The sequence below is a fragment of the Acromyrmex echinatior genome, chromosome 16 (genome assembly GCF_024713525.1).
Source record: "Acromyrmex echinatior isolate Ae372 chromosome 16, ASM2471352v2, whole genome shotgun sequence".
Classification (NCBI taxonomy): Eukaryota; Metazoa; Arthropoda; class Insecta; order Hymenoptera; family Formicidae; genus Acromyrmex; species Acromyrmex echinatior.
Window position 1 is genome coordinate 9,982,828 of NC_141867.1, and position 15,963 is coordinate 9,998,790.

Sequence of the window (15,963 nt, forward strand, 5' to 3'; positions counted from 1 at the left end):
ATCGGTAGTCTCTTGCAAGGTGACTAACTTTTCTACAATTAAAACAAGTAAGCGATTTATACTTTTCGTTAACCCTGCTGGTTCGGCTTTTTTATCTTCGACTTTCTTATTTGTCACCAATGCTTCTTTTGGCGAATCTGTTTTATCGCCTAATCTACATTGATGTCTGTCATATTCCGCTAATAGGACTCTTTTTACTTCTGCCGACGTAAATTTATCATCTGACAAACTCGCCAGAGCTATATTTCAATTCTCGTAGCTGCCTGGAAGTCCGGCCAGTATCGCATATGCTAAATCTTCATCTTTTACTTTGGCATTTACCCGCATCTCTGAAGTTAGAAGCAGCAACTTTCGCTCTCGCAACGTATGCAGACATGTACTCATTGCTTTTCATTTATAAATAATAAAATGACTTTTTATATCGCATAATTCTTACTCTTGATTTAGGAAATAAGTAATAAAGGACTCTTGAAATTTAAAACAATGAAAAAATTAAGGGGCGTATAAGAGTCAATGGTTCGCAATTAAAATTAGAGCAAATAAAAATAAATATATTATAAAGTAAGATATAAGAATAAATTATATTAGATACAAGAATAGAATATATTAGATACAAATTATATTATTATATGTTTCGGCACTTATCGTGCCCTCTTCAGAAGTAGCAAATCAAAAATATGAGACCAAGTCTGTTTTTATGAGACATCGTGAAATCGTTGCCAATAAGGGTAAAAAGACCAAGTTGAAATTTATTTTCGATGTTCTAGAGCAAGGAGATTAAGAAAAACTTAAAATTGTCGAATAAAATAAGTAACAATTTCGTCTCAATAAAATCACTCACCATATGGTTCTGGATATATTTTCGTAGAGAAATCGTCGATCCAACATTGAGAATAAACATAGTAAATAAATGCATAATACCAGTCAGATAATTATTATAAATTAATGAAAGAATGAAACAATGAAATATTTATAACTATACATAGTCACACGCACGCACGCACGCACATTATGACAGTCAAACGTTGATCTGAGTGATAATTATTAGAACAGATTAAGGTAAAAATAAAGTCAAATTTTGTTTATAATTGGTATATACAATTTATGTAGACCCTCGGTATCAATTTGAAGGTTTAAGTTGTTCTTTTGTTTTTTTATGTATATCATCTCGGAGATTAATCGTTTGTTATAATATGGTTTTTCGTCTAAAATTTAAATATTATTCCAATCGAAATCATGTTCCATCTGCAATCTATGTTCGATAATTACAGACCGGGCAGACGTATTCCATGTAATTACGGTATTCAGAAATCCTTGTTTTTAATTATCTGCCCGTCTATCCAACATATATAGTAATGCATCACAATCTTTACACATGATTTTATACACTGCATTATTTCTAGTATGTAGTTGAGAATCTTTTTGTACTTTAATGTACTTTATTCAATTTATTGGGACTGTAAAAAGAAACCTTGATATCATTTTTATTAAATTGTTTAAATTTCTCTGTAATGAATGGAATGTATGGGTATATACAGTGAGCCAGAATTTAGAATTTATTCTTTCTTTATTGTCTCGATTATTTTGTGAATTTAATCTCCTTCTTAGAATTATTAATTCTATTATTAATATTGTTAAAAATAAAAGAAAGAGGGTAATCATTGAATAAAAGTGTATTTACAATAAGAGTCAAATTTTTTGAATGGTATTCAGTGTCAGAAAGTAATAATGTTTTGTCAACTAGGTTAAAAATTATACTTCTTTTTTGTGAGACAGGGTGATTGGATAGATAATTCAAGAATCCGTCTGAAAAGGTAGGTTTATAATATCAATCGAAATAAAACTGTTCATTTTTTATCTCTATTTTTATATTTAGAAAATTTAATAAGTTACAACCAATTTCTAAAGTAAATTGGAGGTATAGATGGAAAGAATTAAAACATTCAAGGAAAGTATTTGTTTTTGAAGTTGGGACTGCAATGCAAATGTTATCAACATATCTATAGTAAAAAGAAACATTATCATTAAAAGACATCAAGGCCCTTTTTTCTAATTTTTGCTATATCAGCAATGATGGGTGACAACGGAGAGTGACACGGCTCATGAGAGTGCCATACGTTTGTTTATAAGTGATTGTTGAAGATAAAAAATGTGGAATCTAACACAAATCGAACAGCCGTCAAGAATTCTATTTTGGGTTATGTACTATTTTTTAAAATGAATCTCCAATTTTCATTGATGCAGTCCACAGCCAGCTCAGTTGGAATGCTAGTAAAAAGGGAAATTACATCCAACGAAATCAGTGTATGGCCTGCATCAATTTTAACTTTTTTAAGATTGTTTACTAACTCGAAACTGTTTTTTTATAAAGCTATCTGTTATAGGGATGAATGTATGTAAGATGTTGTGTAAATAAGAGGAAATAGAATATAATAGATTGCTTATAGATAAGACAATAATTCTGAAGGGACAGTTCTCTTTGTGTTCTCTTAGATAATGCATAGGCCATCGGCAATGAACCATCACTGCAATATGCTTTTATATTGAGAATCATTTATATAGTTACATCTCTTCCATCTTGTGAGCATGTCTTTAAGAAAAGTTATAAGTTTTTTGATTGGATCTTTTTTGATTATTGAATAAGTAATCTTATCATTGAACATCTCAGTTACTTTGTTAGTATAACTTTCTCTGTCTGAAAATACTATGATATTGCCTTTGTCAGCATGTATCAGTATAACACTAGGGTGTTCTAATAAAAATGTTTTAGTGTCAGTTTCTAATTAAGTAACTTTTTTTCCATAGTTATCTTGCCAAGAGAGGAAGAGACAATATTATTTAATATGTTTATGGAGTAGTTAGCAATATCTTTCTTGGACTACTATGTTCATACCTACAATCTAATATGTTGTTTTTATTTTTGTTGAGTAAAGTGAAATTCTCGCCTAACTGTAGAAAGCATTGAACATTTTCCGGAATAGAGGATAGATTTACAAATCAATTATTTCTAATAGAGGATAGTGAAGGTAAGATTTTATGTGAGCCAAATTTTGGATCTATTTTGTTTGTATTTGGAAAAAGGGGAGTTTGATTATTTTTTAAGAAAGAAGGTGTATGAATTGTAGAGAGATTATGTAAATAAATAAATTTTACATTGTTAATGACTCCTCTCTCTTATTTTTCAGCCAACTATTTTATTTTGGATTCGAATCGTTTCTTTTCTCTGGTGTAAAAGAAAAAACATGACTTATCTTGAGTGTTGATGAATTCATCGCAAATTTTAATAGATAAATATTGAGATATGCTAACAACAAGATGGAAAATCTGCGATCTATAGTATTGTTTTTTTTCTGTGAGTATCGTTAAGTTCTATTTGCGATATTTTCTTAAGAAACAAATTTTTTTTATGTGAAAATATCTAGGATATATAGTAAAATTTAACATTGAAATTAGTCAATCTAAGTAGATGTTGCGGTATGGTCTTGTAGGTTATATAATGTTTTAAATCGAATATATAAACTACTTTTTATAATTAGTCTACGAAATTTAATCCATAATTTAAGAATTTTAACTACATGAAAACCATAGTTGTGTATAAATTTAAAATATGAAAATTGTATTTGATGCTTCATTACAGCCAATGTGAAAAAACTTAGAAAATAAATAATAAAGGACTCTTGAGATTTAAAACAATGAAAAAATTAAGGGGCGTATAAGAGTCAATGATTCGCAATTAAAATTAGAGTAAATAAAAATAAATATATTATAAAGTAAGATATAAAAATTAGATACAAGTTACATCTTGATTTAGGTTCATGGATTTGTTCAAGCGTCTGTCACACGTCATATATGCACTTTTATAATCCTTTATATGTACCAGTTGATCTATTGCTAGACTTAAATCTGTAGCTACCAACGCCTTATCGTTGTTAGTTTGATATTGTTTTCTATCGGCTGCAGTATCACTTAACTCGATCTTACTGAATGCATAATCAAGTAGTCTTTTATCTTTGAGTTACTTTATTTCGGTTTTCCATGTCCGATAATTTCTATCGAATAGCTTCTCGACTAAATTCTCGTTTCTGTTGTCTATATGACTCATTTTTTTCAATGTTTTTTCTAGAATTTTCTACCTGAGTCTACTTCTTCTATAACCTCTCAACTTCCCAGTATAATGCGCCTTGCCTGTTTATATTTTTTATACTTCTGAACGTACTACCCATAACCATTTGTTAGGGGGGAGCGAATAAATAAAGATGATGATTTACAAGAATTATAAGCACTTTATTGGGCCACAGTTCGATTCGCGCTCACAACGCTTAAAAATTATTTTATCCTTGTTATTTGTCAAATGTCAAACGAAGATAAAATAATATTCATGAGCATTGTCATAAATCAGACCATGGCTTCGTACAATTGCCATCGACATGTCTAATGAATGTGATTGCGCTTGTGAGTACAAAGGAACAAGAAGATATACATAAAAAAGCAAAGAGGGCGCGCCTAGCAACGACAAGACTTATTAGTCGATAAAATGTCAATAAGTAATCGATCGTGATCTACAAGAATGGAAAGTTCGCATTTCACCAGACGCTAATTAATGTCTGGGCAAGCAATTATTCATTATTTTTCTATAACAAATATTTTTTCTCTTTTATAGATTCGAAAATCCTTTTCCAGGATTAAAGTATATTAATATGTTTTTATAAGATGGAGTTTATGCAGAGGATGACCAAAAATTTCGAAATTAATGTATTTTTTACCATTTCTTAGTGTAATATGGCATCTCAAGTCGTGACAACATTTGCTTGATACGAAAGTTTTGCAATCTTTTTTACGAAATGGTAATTCACATACACATAGTTTGCGCGAATAAATAACATCAAGAGAATTAGACTTAAGGAAAGAGACCCAACTGTTCCCCTCCGATCTTATTGTATGTTATTCTCCAAACAAAAATAAGCGATGTATTTTTTATACCCATGCACTTTTAAGAGATGAAACACCTTTTAGAAAAAAATTGGTTTTTCTCTTTCAAAGCGGATATTGTCGAAACTGAAAGAAAAAAATGTTTAAAATAAAATTTGCATTGTTTCAAGAGTACTTTATAAACAACAAAAACAAAATCAAAAGAAAAAAATTTTATATATTTTTTTTATTTGTTTATCTCCACCATTTAACTTTTTTTTTAATTTTGATTTTTTTATAATAAAAAAAGATTATTTTAAGATGAATTCAATCATGTGTGATAAAAATGTTAATCGCTTTATCGCGACGAATTTGTTATATGAAAATTGACACGTACAATTGTGTGTATAGATTGCATGAGATATTGGTGTGATAAAATGTAAAAACATGTCGATGCGCTGGAAAAACAGCGACCTCTGCTGACTTCATCGGAGTTCAGACTTTATTTTAGGATTCCCTTAAATTAGTTTTTGATTTTGCCAGTTCCAGCAAGAAACAACTCATCGAATTAATATCGAATCTCGACATCGTTTCGATTATTTTGCCGTCAATTGCATGTCAGATTGATGTCTCATTTCTCACTAGGATGGTTTTCGCAATCATGTTATTTTTGTCAAGAAACTGAATTTGTCAAAAAACTAAACTTATCAAGAAAATCTATTACACTAAATCTATTACACTATATTTGTTAATAATATTTTAACTTAAAACAAAATACAGCAAATCTGCTTTTTGGACTGCTCAAAGACTGCCAACGAACGCTTTCAATATTCCACAATTGCAAAATGAGGTAATACGTTTTCTTGCTGGGTTGATTATGATGTTATCATTTTTAAAGCACACTGTTGACAGTTGCCGTGTGCTGCAGCTTACATCAAAACGCTAGAAAAAATGACTAAATTTCCAAGATAAATTAAAATTAAAGAATAAAATAGAAGCTTTTAAATTACCACCGTACCACATATCAGAAAATATTCATCTTCAGCAAGTCCATATTTCGAACTAATTGCACTGAGAAAAATGTCTGGTTGAAAATGAAGCTTTTGACATTAATTGGAATTTCAGTTGTCTGAACTGAAATTTTAATAGATTTAACCAGAAAATTCTGATTCGTCTATTTTCAATTAGAATTCCTATTAATCTAACCAGATATTTTTCTCATTGCGAAAATTCACATCATTATTGCAATCTGATATCTCAAGTTCACTCCATACTGTTCATTTCTATTTGTTCATCCTCAAGACTAAAGCTTTTTTGTATTTTGGCTAGACTGTAACCACGAGTATCTTTTACAAGTAGGGCGCAAAGTATTCCAGCTATCCAGCAAAGGCCAGCAAAGAGCCACATAGTCTTTGGGACACCAAGGACACCCACCATCTCTCCGAATGTTATAGCTGCTATTAGAGATAGTGCCCAATTAAAAGCAGCTGCACATGCAACGGCAGTTTCTCTGATTTGCATAGGAAAAACATCGCCTAATAGCGCCCATGAAATCGGTCCGACACCGACATTGAAAGCGGCAAAAAAGAGAGTTGTCCAAGTTGGCGGCATCCAAAAATACAAGTCATCATACTCTGGATCTTGATCCTTTAATTTATAAAACCATCCTGCAAATCAAAATTTGAAATTATTTTACTTTATATTTAGTTTTATTTACATAAATATTTACTGCCAAATATGCATTTATGTTTTCACATACACGCATGCGCGCGCGCACTTAATAAAAACTTTTTGTTGTTATTGAGTTTTTTGGTTATATTATTTTTAGTGACAAAAGAATAATTTTTCCTAATCAAAATTATCTTTTTAATACTCATTTATTTTAAACGTTCGTATTAGGTGTAGTAAAAAGAAATCCATTATTTTTCCAATAGATGGCTTTAGTAATCTGTATCTCGTCTACGCGTGATATAGATTAAAGCCTCTATTGGAAAATCTATTAGAAAAATAATGGATTTCTTTTTACTATACCTAATATTTGAAATACTGTGTTCTTTTTCAGTGCTCACTCTCACAAGAGAACCATCGGAACTGACTTTTACCGATTTTAATGAGTTTTGGATAGATGTAGAGCATGAAAAAATATTAGACCCATATTTTTTTATGCTTATCTCGAAATTTAAAACACTCCTTCAAAAATAATGGAATGTATTATTTTTAAAAAATATCTTTTAAATGATGAGATATATCCAAAAATATTTTATATAAAAATTGTGTAGTTTCTTATGCTCTGTATAACTGCAAAAAAGACATGTTGCAAAAATCAATTTTGCAACAAATTGTTATAAACAAATTATTAAAAATTAAACTATAATAATAATAATAAAGTTCAATAAATTAAACAAGCAGAAAGAAAAGGGCTACGAGCCTAAAACAATTATTATAAAATAAAAGAATTTTTTGAACAGTTGATAAATAAAACATGTCATCAATTTAAAATATAAAATTTGATCGGTAACAAATAAAATAAAACAAAATGTAATGTAAAATTGCCACAGGAATAAGAAATCAAAAATAATAAAAAAATACAGAACGAGTCGCAAGTAATAAAAAGAAAGGTACAAAACGAGTCGTAAGTAACAAAAATAAAAATAAAAAGGCAAAAAATCTAATATTATGAGAAATATACATAAGAATTATTAAAGCGGATAGAAAATATATGATGTACCGTCATACATTATATATGTTTAATTTAATACACAAATAAATTGAAAATAAATACCTTTTATTGTGTATTAAAGTGATATGTTATGTCTTATTAGGCAATGCGATGAGATAGAATGTAATCCTCTCTCTAAGATGCTCAGAGACAATGTGAAATACAAAATATAAAGACAAGAAGTTGGAGTGGTAAACTAAAAAGGAAGGGGAACATAAGAGGGAGAAAATAAAGAGGGAAAAGAAAATGGGAAGAGAAATGAATAGAAAAAGAATGCAGCTAAGAAGGAGAAAGAGATTGAATGATCTGTGAGTAAAGTTTCAGGTAAAGATTTAGTATCATTTTATTTATTAAAACCTTGTTTCTGTCTTCTAATGTGAATCATTTCAGACACCAATCTCTTATTATACGAAGATTCGCAGTCTAAAATTTTTACCTCGTCCCAACTAAAATTGTGGTCAAAATTAATACGATGATCAATTATGACAGTGGGAGAACTAGTGTTCTTCTTAATGTCAGAGATATGTTCGTGTAATCTCGTACTCAATTTTTTTTTTGTCTGACCAACATAACTCGCTTCACAATCGTCACAGGAGATTTTATAAACTACATTCTGGTTAAATAGGAAATCAAACTTATCTTTTTCTCTTTTTATAAAACTTTTTAATGTGTTAGGAATAGAAAAGGATACTTTACAATGGAACATACTGGAAATAGGAAGGAAACTTTCGGAAATAGATTTGACGTAAGGAATCGTAAAATATTTGTCTTTCTCTTGTGAATTACGTGTAATATGTTTATTATGTATATGAAACTTTAATCTTTGTTCAATTGTAGAGAAGATAAAAGAGAGAGAATAACAATTATTTAAAAAGGTATGAATAGTATCTATCAGATTTTTTTATTGGAATCGTGGATGTGAGAGGATAATTTTGTTAATGAAACTAATAATAGTGCCTTTTTTATGGCAGAGGATGATTTGAATGGAAATTAAGAAACCTTCCCAAACACGTCTTTTTATGATAAATATCAAATATAATTCTCTGGTTATCTATAACAAACATCATATCAAGAAAATTCAATCTGTCACTTGTACCAACCTCTAAAGTAAATTGCAATCTCTTATGTAAAGAATTAAAAATATTTAAAGCGTCATTGATAGTATCAGATGGAAATGCAAGAATGACATCATCAACATATCTAAAGTAAAACAATGGTTGTACTGACAATTTTTTAAGTGCTATTTCTTCTAGATCTTGCATTACAATGTCGGCGATTATCGGCGATAATGGTGAACTCATTGGAGTACCGAATACCTGTTTGTAAGTTCTGTTATTAAAAGCAAAAAAAGTTGAATCTAAAATAAATCTAACTGCAATAATGAATTCGTTTTTTGAGATGTTTGTCTTCGCCGAAATGTAAACCCATCTCCTATCGATGCTATTTAATACTAGCTCAACAGGAATATTAGTAAAGAGATATTAAGTGTACAAAAAAGTTCTGAGCTTTTTTTTATAAAATTCAATCTTTATTCAAAAACAAACGAAAAAATATTAATCAGCGAAATATTCTCCGTTTGCATCAACGATCTTTTGCCATATTTCGGGGAGCTTGCGAATTCCTTGACGATAGAAACTCACCGGCTTCGAAGCGATAAAGTCATCAATGCATTTTCGTATCTCTTCTAATCTCACGAAATGTGTATTAGCCAAATGATGCTGCAGCGACCGGAATAGATAGTAATCGGAAGGCGCCATGTCTGGGCTATACGCCGCGTGCGGAAGAAGTTCCCAGCCTAACGCAAAGATATGGTCCTGAGTCGCTTTCGCAACATGAGGTCGAGCATTGTCATGAAGCAAGATCACTTTACGACGTCCTTGGTCAGTAAATGGCCTCTTTTCTTCTAATGCATCGCTCAAATTGGTCAATTGTTGTTGGTAGCGGTCTGCCGTGACTGTTTCACCCGGTTGTAACAACTCGTAGTACAACACACCCTTCCAATCCCACCAGATACAGAGCAAAACCTTCTTGGCGTGGATATTGGGCGTCGATGTCGAAGGTTGACCAGGATCAACCCATGATTTTCTACGTTTAGGGTTATCATAAAGAATCCACTTTTCATCGCCTGTAATGATTTTGTGCAGAAAATCTTTTTTCCGGAACTTTGAAAGTAAAGTGAGTGCAGTGTCACGCCGTCGATTTTTGTTGTCTTCGGACAATTCATGCGGAACCCATCTGCCTTCCTTCTGAACCTTTCCCATCGTATGTAATCGTACGGAAATGGCTTGCTGCGTAACGCCAAGCTGTTCTGCAAGCTCCTTTTCAGTTTGCGCAGAGTTTATATCCAGCAGTGCTTGCAATTCGTCCGTTTCAATCTTTTCAGGGCGTCCAGCACGCGATTCATCTTTAAGACTGAAATCTCCTTGGCGAAACTTTTGATACCGTCTTTTACATGTAGCATGACTTACAGCGTTCTCTCCATATGCAGCACAAATCATTGCAGTGGCTTCAGCAGCATTTTTCTTCAGATGAAACGCGAAGTGGATGGAAAATCGAATATGCTCTTTTGTTATTGCCATCGTGAACACTACTGATTTTTGAGGTTATGTGCATCAAACGCCAAACCGTATGGCATTTTAGAAGGCCAAATGTTAACGCTTTAAAACCGCAAAAGGGCGGGAAGATATATAAAATTTAAATTGTTATTTCGGTTGTATCAAATCTAAAGCTCAGACTTTTTTGTACACCTAATACTATATCTAACGAAGCCAAAACATATTCAGAGACAGTACCATTTAAAACAGTATCATTTAAATGCTCAATCAAATAAAACTGACTCTTTAATGTGACTAGGAGCTTTTGGTATGCTATCATTAATTATATCATGTATTATGTAAAAAAAGAGAAAGATAATATATTGAGCTGTTAACAGAGGACACAATCACTCTCAATTACGTCTGGATCACTGGATTATGTCTTTATGTATTTTGGTCAAACCGTAAGCTCTAGGTATAACATCATCAGTTGTAAGCAATCTCCGATATGTTTGCTGATCAATAAACCGATCACGCTTCCATCTCACCAACAATATAGGTAAGTCTTGAGTCAATTTCCTACTCGGATCTTTATTAATGATTACATAAATGTTAATGTCTGAAAGAATCTCCTCTATTTTCGATACATAGGCGTCAAGAGTAGATCCTTGTCAAGAGCAACAGTAACACTTCTCTTGTCAGCGTTTGTGATAAGTGTATTAAGATGATCATTAATAAATCTTTTGTAACATGTAGCCACTCCAAAATCTGTTTGTTAGTAAAAGTAGGAGAAGGGAAATCGTTATGGAATCTGTTAAGTATTGGGAAAGAATTATTTCTGACAAAGTTGATGATATTCTTGGGACGACCACTAATATTATTTTCAATGTGTTTGATAAATTCAATCAAAGTTTTGTCCGTGTTATCTTTATTGATAGGAAGCCCAAATTTTTCAAGTAATAAATACCGAACTTGTAAGGGAATGTCACTGCCGCTCAAATTAACGAACCATTTGTCATGTAGCGTATCTAGGGGAGGTCTTATTAAATTTTTCTGGATTAATGTCAATTCTTTCAGAATTAGAATGAATATTTTGTGAGACATTGTCGACCGTAAGTTGAATATTTAAAGAGTTGTTATTAGTGTGATTAGAAACAACATATGAGATAGGTCTGATTTTAGATTTGGATAATTTAAAATTTTTTTGCCGCAACCAATCAAAGCAAAAATTGATTGCTGGCATAAAATTTTTAATTATACAAATCTAAATCTACTGGTATATCTACTGAAAGAAGTTGTGTGTACATTTGTTGAAGCAGCAACATCGACTGAATATAAAAAACAATCCAAGTGGAATATTGGAAAAGTGACAAAACAGCAATTACAGTTTATAACAGCATACATATAGACTATTACAGCTATATTACAACTGATATGTACAGAATAAACGGGCACAATTCCAAACACCAGTTGAATTTTGTTTCCAAAGTGATTCTAAAGTAAAATGTGATATTTGTGGCGCAACTACTATACTCATTACTTGTTCTTTATATAGAAAATCACTTTATTATATACTTTTTTTTGTGGCCATCACATTTATAATACCTACCATAAACAAGTACATTATTTGTTTATGTAAAAATTATTTATGCATCAATTCTGTATTAACGTTTTTATGTATCTTTTATCAGTGATCAGAATTAGTTATTCATTTCGGACCGATTCGAAGTGATGCCCATTGTTTCCCCATTATCACTCGCTGCTCGATGGTCGAGCCGCCGATAACGCGACTGGCGCTATGTCTCAGAAGTGTGTCCATTAGTGAAAAATATGCTGGTAACGTATCTTTAGGAAAAACTTGTAAAAAATTTTACTTTCAACATAATTTTTATAAATAAAATTTTTTATTATTTAGATACATTTTTTGCAAAAAATATAAATGACAATAATGTACAATAATTAAAATTAAGATATTTTTTTACATATTAGCTGTATAGGAGGGATTCTAACTCATGAGGTTAGAGGGGGGCGCGGGACGTTCTCGTTGGCGCGAGGGGTACTCGTTGGTGTGGAGGAGTACTCGTAGGCGCGAGGAGGGAGAAAGCGCGGGAAAGGTCTCGGTGACATCAGTATTTACATAAATATAGGACCACGATCGATTGATTATGTAAACATGATGACATTCCGCTATGCGTATTTTTTTCGTTATCCGCCGCTACCGCCATCGCCGCCACCGCCGCTGCCGCCCGTCGTCGCCCCCTCCCCAAAAATGCGTAGATAACAAGGGCTCGCATGTTAAAAAAAGATAGAGCGCGCAATGATATCGGAGTGTGATATAAATAAAGAAAGGACGGAAGAAATGATCAATAGAATAAAAATTCCTTTTCTTTTTTTGTGATGCAGTTTTTCAATACGGTTTTTTACTAGCGTGTCGAGGCAAAAGATAGAAAGTAAAAGAAAGTACATATATAATGATGCGAACAAAAATTTTTTTGAATGTTAAGATGTTGAACTATTATATATATTCATATAAATGAATTAATTTCAGAAATAATAACTGTGTACCGATATGGTTGTCGGACTTTCGGGTTGTGGGACGGTATCCCTTGCGCTCGATCGATTTTCAACGTACATATTTTTTTACTCGATCCATATATTATCACTCGTAATCGAAGTTTACAATTGAATGAAAAAACCTATATACACTGTTTACAGTGTCAGATCGGTGACATGTCGCGACGCGTTAAGAGAAGCGCCAATGTATCAGCTGCTAAACTAAACATAACTCTTCTATAGTAAAATGAAAGTGAAAAGTATGAAATCACACTGCGTTCCCATAGCCCTTAAATTTCTTCGAAGAAATGTCGATAACGATTTTTTCTGGGAAGAGATCGATGGCATGTCGCGACACGTTAAAAGAAGCATTAAAAAAAGCGTTGGTGCTGTTTATATAAACATACCAATGAGATGTGAAAAATATAAATTAAAACCGCTCGTAATGCTGCCTTATCTATTTTTAAAGAAAGTGTGACCCAATAAGCAAAGGGGCAGAGAAGTCACAAATAAAATATATAATGGGTTATAAGCGCTCAGTTGGTGTCCTGGAAGACGAACGAATCGGTCACAATAAGAATAATGGAAAAAATATGGCTAACCATCGTGAGAATGTTGAGAACATACCCAACGTGGTTGAGTTTTAGAAACGTGGATCCGGAACAGTTCGCGAATATTAAAGACGAAGTGTTCGAAGTGTTCGAAGAAATGAAAGTAGATTTTGAGGAAATAATGGACCAAGATTCCGACGAAGAAGTATTATCGGTACTGGTTATGCTAGTGATTTGAGCGAGCATGATATGGATCACGCAAAGAAATTTGTCTCCAGAAATCCGTGTGAATAGCTGTACTAGACACTGCATGATCCGTGCTATTATACAACGGGTGATGCTTTAACTGTATGTGCAGCATGCATGATCCGTTTAGCTGACACCGATATTGTGGGAATATATCTTGTAAGAAAGCACGATATCGATTATATTGATGCGCTAGGCGATCGGTCTTGCACGAATTGCAGAATGCGAATGTACACTATATTTCCGTGCAACAAGTGCCCACACTGCACACATTAAAAAACTATTGTGAACACTATTGTGAAAAAATGAACGCGCGCGCAAAAAGTGTTCCTGAAGACTGTGATCTGCGGAGGAGAGATAAAGATGTGCGAATATCGCCGATGCAGTTTCTACGCGATCGAGAAATACGAGGGGTATCCAGAAAATAAGTTCCGTTTTTTTTTACAAATAAAGTTTTTATTGAAAAAATCTAAAATTTACATGGATAATACTTGACAACTTCTAGTCTTTTTCTACATAATTCCCGTCAATCTCAATACATTTTGTATATCTGGAAACAAGCTTCGAAATCCCTTCTGCATAGAAACTTCCCGCCAGTTCTTTAGTCCAGTTAGTTACAGCTGGGCGACCCAGGTCTCGTCTCCAGTGACTATAGATTTAAGGAAGTCATTTCCCTCATCCCTGTAACGGTCCAAAAATTCTTTACCTGCAGTCACTCGTGTGGCCTTGTGTAGAGGAGTCAGTTCTCTGGGAACCCAACGGGCGCAAACCTTGCGAAATTCGAGTTTTTCTGAAACGATCTCATGGATAAGACTTCGGGATATCTCTGGAAAAAGGTTGTGGAGTTCATCTAAAGTTAAACGACGATCATTGCGAATCGCATTTTCAATTTTTGTCGTCAACTCATCCGTGATAAGGGAGGGTCTGCCTCTCCCACTTTCGTCTTCAAGCGAATGTCTTCCTGCCTTAAATTCTCGGACCCATCTCCGCACCATAGATTCACTTATCACACTCTCTCCATATACAGAAACAAGCTGTTTGTGAATATCAACCGATTTAAAATCTTGAGCAAAAAGAAACTGAATGATGCCGCGCAAAACAATTCGAGAAGGAATCGGAATGGAGGTGGCGGGACGCGAAGTGGAGGACTCCATTTTGATAACCTCTCCTGACCGTGTTTCACGAGCTACTGACGCCGAACACCGCTCATTCTATTCGGTAGCTTCCCCTCTTCAATGCTGTGTTGTCAGCTCGCTCATACATCGACCTTACTAAACGTATAATACAAACGGAACTTATTTTCTGGATACCCCTCGTAGATACACGTGGTGCGAAACAGGGAGTCATTATCAATGACGATGATGAAAAGGAATATTGGTTCGGATGATTAGGAGACGAAACATTGACTTCGAAGAAAGATTTTGGTACAAAACTTTCGGTTTAATAAAGGAACAGTGTTAAAACTCAATGCAAAATGAAAAGAAAATTTAATATAACTGCAGGTGTATTAAGATTCCCGTGGGTGGTAAAAAGTGCGTCGAAGTGATGATAATGGACAAGTTAGTGATGTCATACGATCGCGAGGAGAATCTTGCTAAAAAGGTATTTCGTGACCTGTGTGATAAATATATACGTAATCAATTATGCTATCTCTAAAGCAATTATGCTATCTCTATCTGTAAAGAGTGTATCTTAGTAAATGAACATAATACCAAGGTGATAAAACACTATGATATTCTAGATGTAAAGCGATGCTGCAACGTGTGTGAACGAGTCACGTGCAAGTGCTTCATGTAAGAGTATGATCTAAAACTGTAAAAAAAAAAGACAGAAAATCATGAGTGAGTGGAACGCGAATTGCTGGAGCAATGCGGCCAGGTCGCTACTCTAATGGAGTATTTTGCGTGACGGTAACTATGCGACTAGTGCATCGAGCGGCTCGAAGAACTTTGTCGTGCCAAGCGTCTGCGCCTTGCTGTTGAACACAGAAAATCCATGGTGGCGAGGATCGCGCGACTTGCAAAGTTGCAATTGGAGGAGCACGTTGGTGGCGAATGCGCGAATGGTAACGAACGATCTCTCATCTGGCGAGAGATCGACTCCACGTTTGAAAGCCGTATATTGACGGGCGTTGTGGTCAACGCGGATTACATTGAGCCGCGACGGTTTTTGAAAGACGCGAAAGAAATAGTGTTCGAGCATGTGCGAGACGCTATAGAAAGACACGATAGTGTAAAACCGCGTTCAACGGCAAGTTTGCGACAAACGACAAACGTGAATTAAGAGTAAAAACATTGAGATATACCAATACACCGATTTGCGCGAGTGATACGAGCATTATGTCATCGAGCCCATGTTAACGTCACTCGAAGAGTTCCAGGAACGCGAACAGCAAATGGGCATTGTCGCGAATTCTCTATTTGATTGTGAACATGAACAAATTAAATCCCAT

General features: G+C 33.5%; 1 protein-coding gene across 1 annotated transcript in view; it reads right to left on the reverse strand.

Annotated features, from left to right (window-relative positions):
* Window positions 1–5,215: 5,215 nt before the first annotated feature.
* Window positions 5,216–15,963, reverse strand: part of LOC147907162 (facilitated trehalose transporter Tret1-like) — a 50,697-nt gene continuing 39,949 nt past the window's right edge. The window contains exon 2 of the mRNA XM_087414635.1: window positions 5,216–6,575. Within this exon, the coding sequence (XP_087270761.1) occupies window positions 6,172–6,575 (404 nt within the window). The 3' untranslated portion in view covers window positions 5,216–6,171. The remainder of the gene's footprint in view (window positions 6,576–15,963) is intronic.